We start from the raw sequence: 220 nt of genomic DNA, 5'->3' as shown, positions 1-220 counted from the left end.
GGCCATGTTCCCCGTGTTCCCTTGCACGCTGCTGGCCCCCCCCTTCCCCGTGCTGGGCCTGGACTCCCGGGGGGTGGGCGGCCTCATGAACTCCTTCCCGCCACCTCAGGGTCACGCCCAGAACCCCCTGCAGGTCGGGGCTGAGCTCCAGTCCCGCTTCTTTGCCTCCCAGGGCTGCGCCCAGAGTCCATTCCAGGTGAGTAGGGGCCGGCAGTGCCGG

At 70.5% G+C, this 220-nt stretch overlaps 1 protein-coding gene across 1 annotated transcript in view; it reads left to right on the top strand.

Annotated features, from left to right (window-relative positions):
• The first annotated feature begins 4 nt into the window (after positions 1–4).
• MAZ (MYC-associated zinc finger protein (purine-binding transcription factor)) overlaps positions 5–220 on the top strand; it is a 4,357-nt gene continuing 4,141 nt past the window's right edge. The window contains exon 1 of the mRNA XM_014529779.1: positions 5–215. Coding sequence (XP_014385265.1) covers positions 5–215 — 211 coding nt within the window. The remainder of the gene's footprint in view (positions 216–220) is intronic.

This window comes from Myotis brandtii, unplaced genomic scaffold, assembly GCF_000412655.1.
Source record: "Myotis brandtii unplaced genomic scaffold, ASM41265v1 scaffold698, whole genome shotgun sequence".
Taxonomy (NCBI): Eukaryota; Metazoa; Chordata; class Mammalia; order Chiroptera; family Vespertilionidae; genus Myotis; species Myotis brandtii.
Note: the sequence above shows the minus strand (reverse complement) of the source record. Positions and strands in the feature narration are given on the sequence as shown.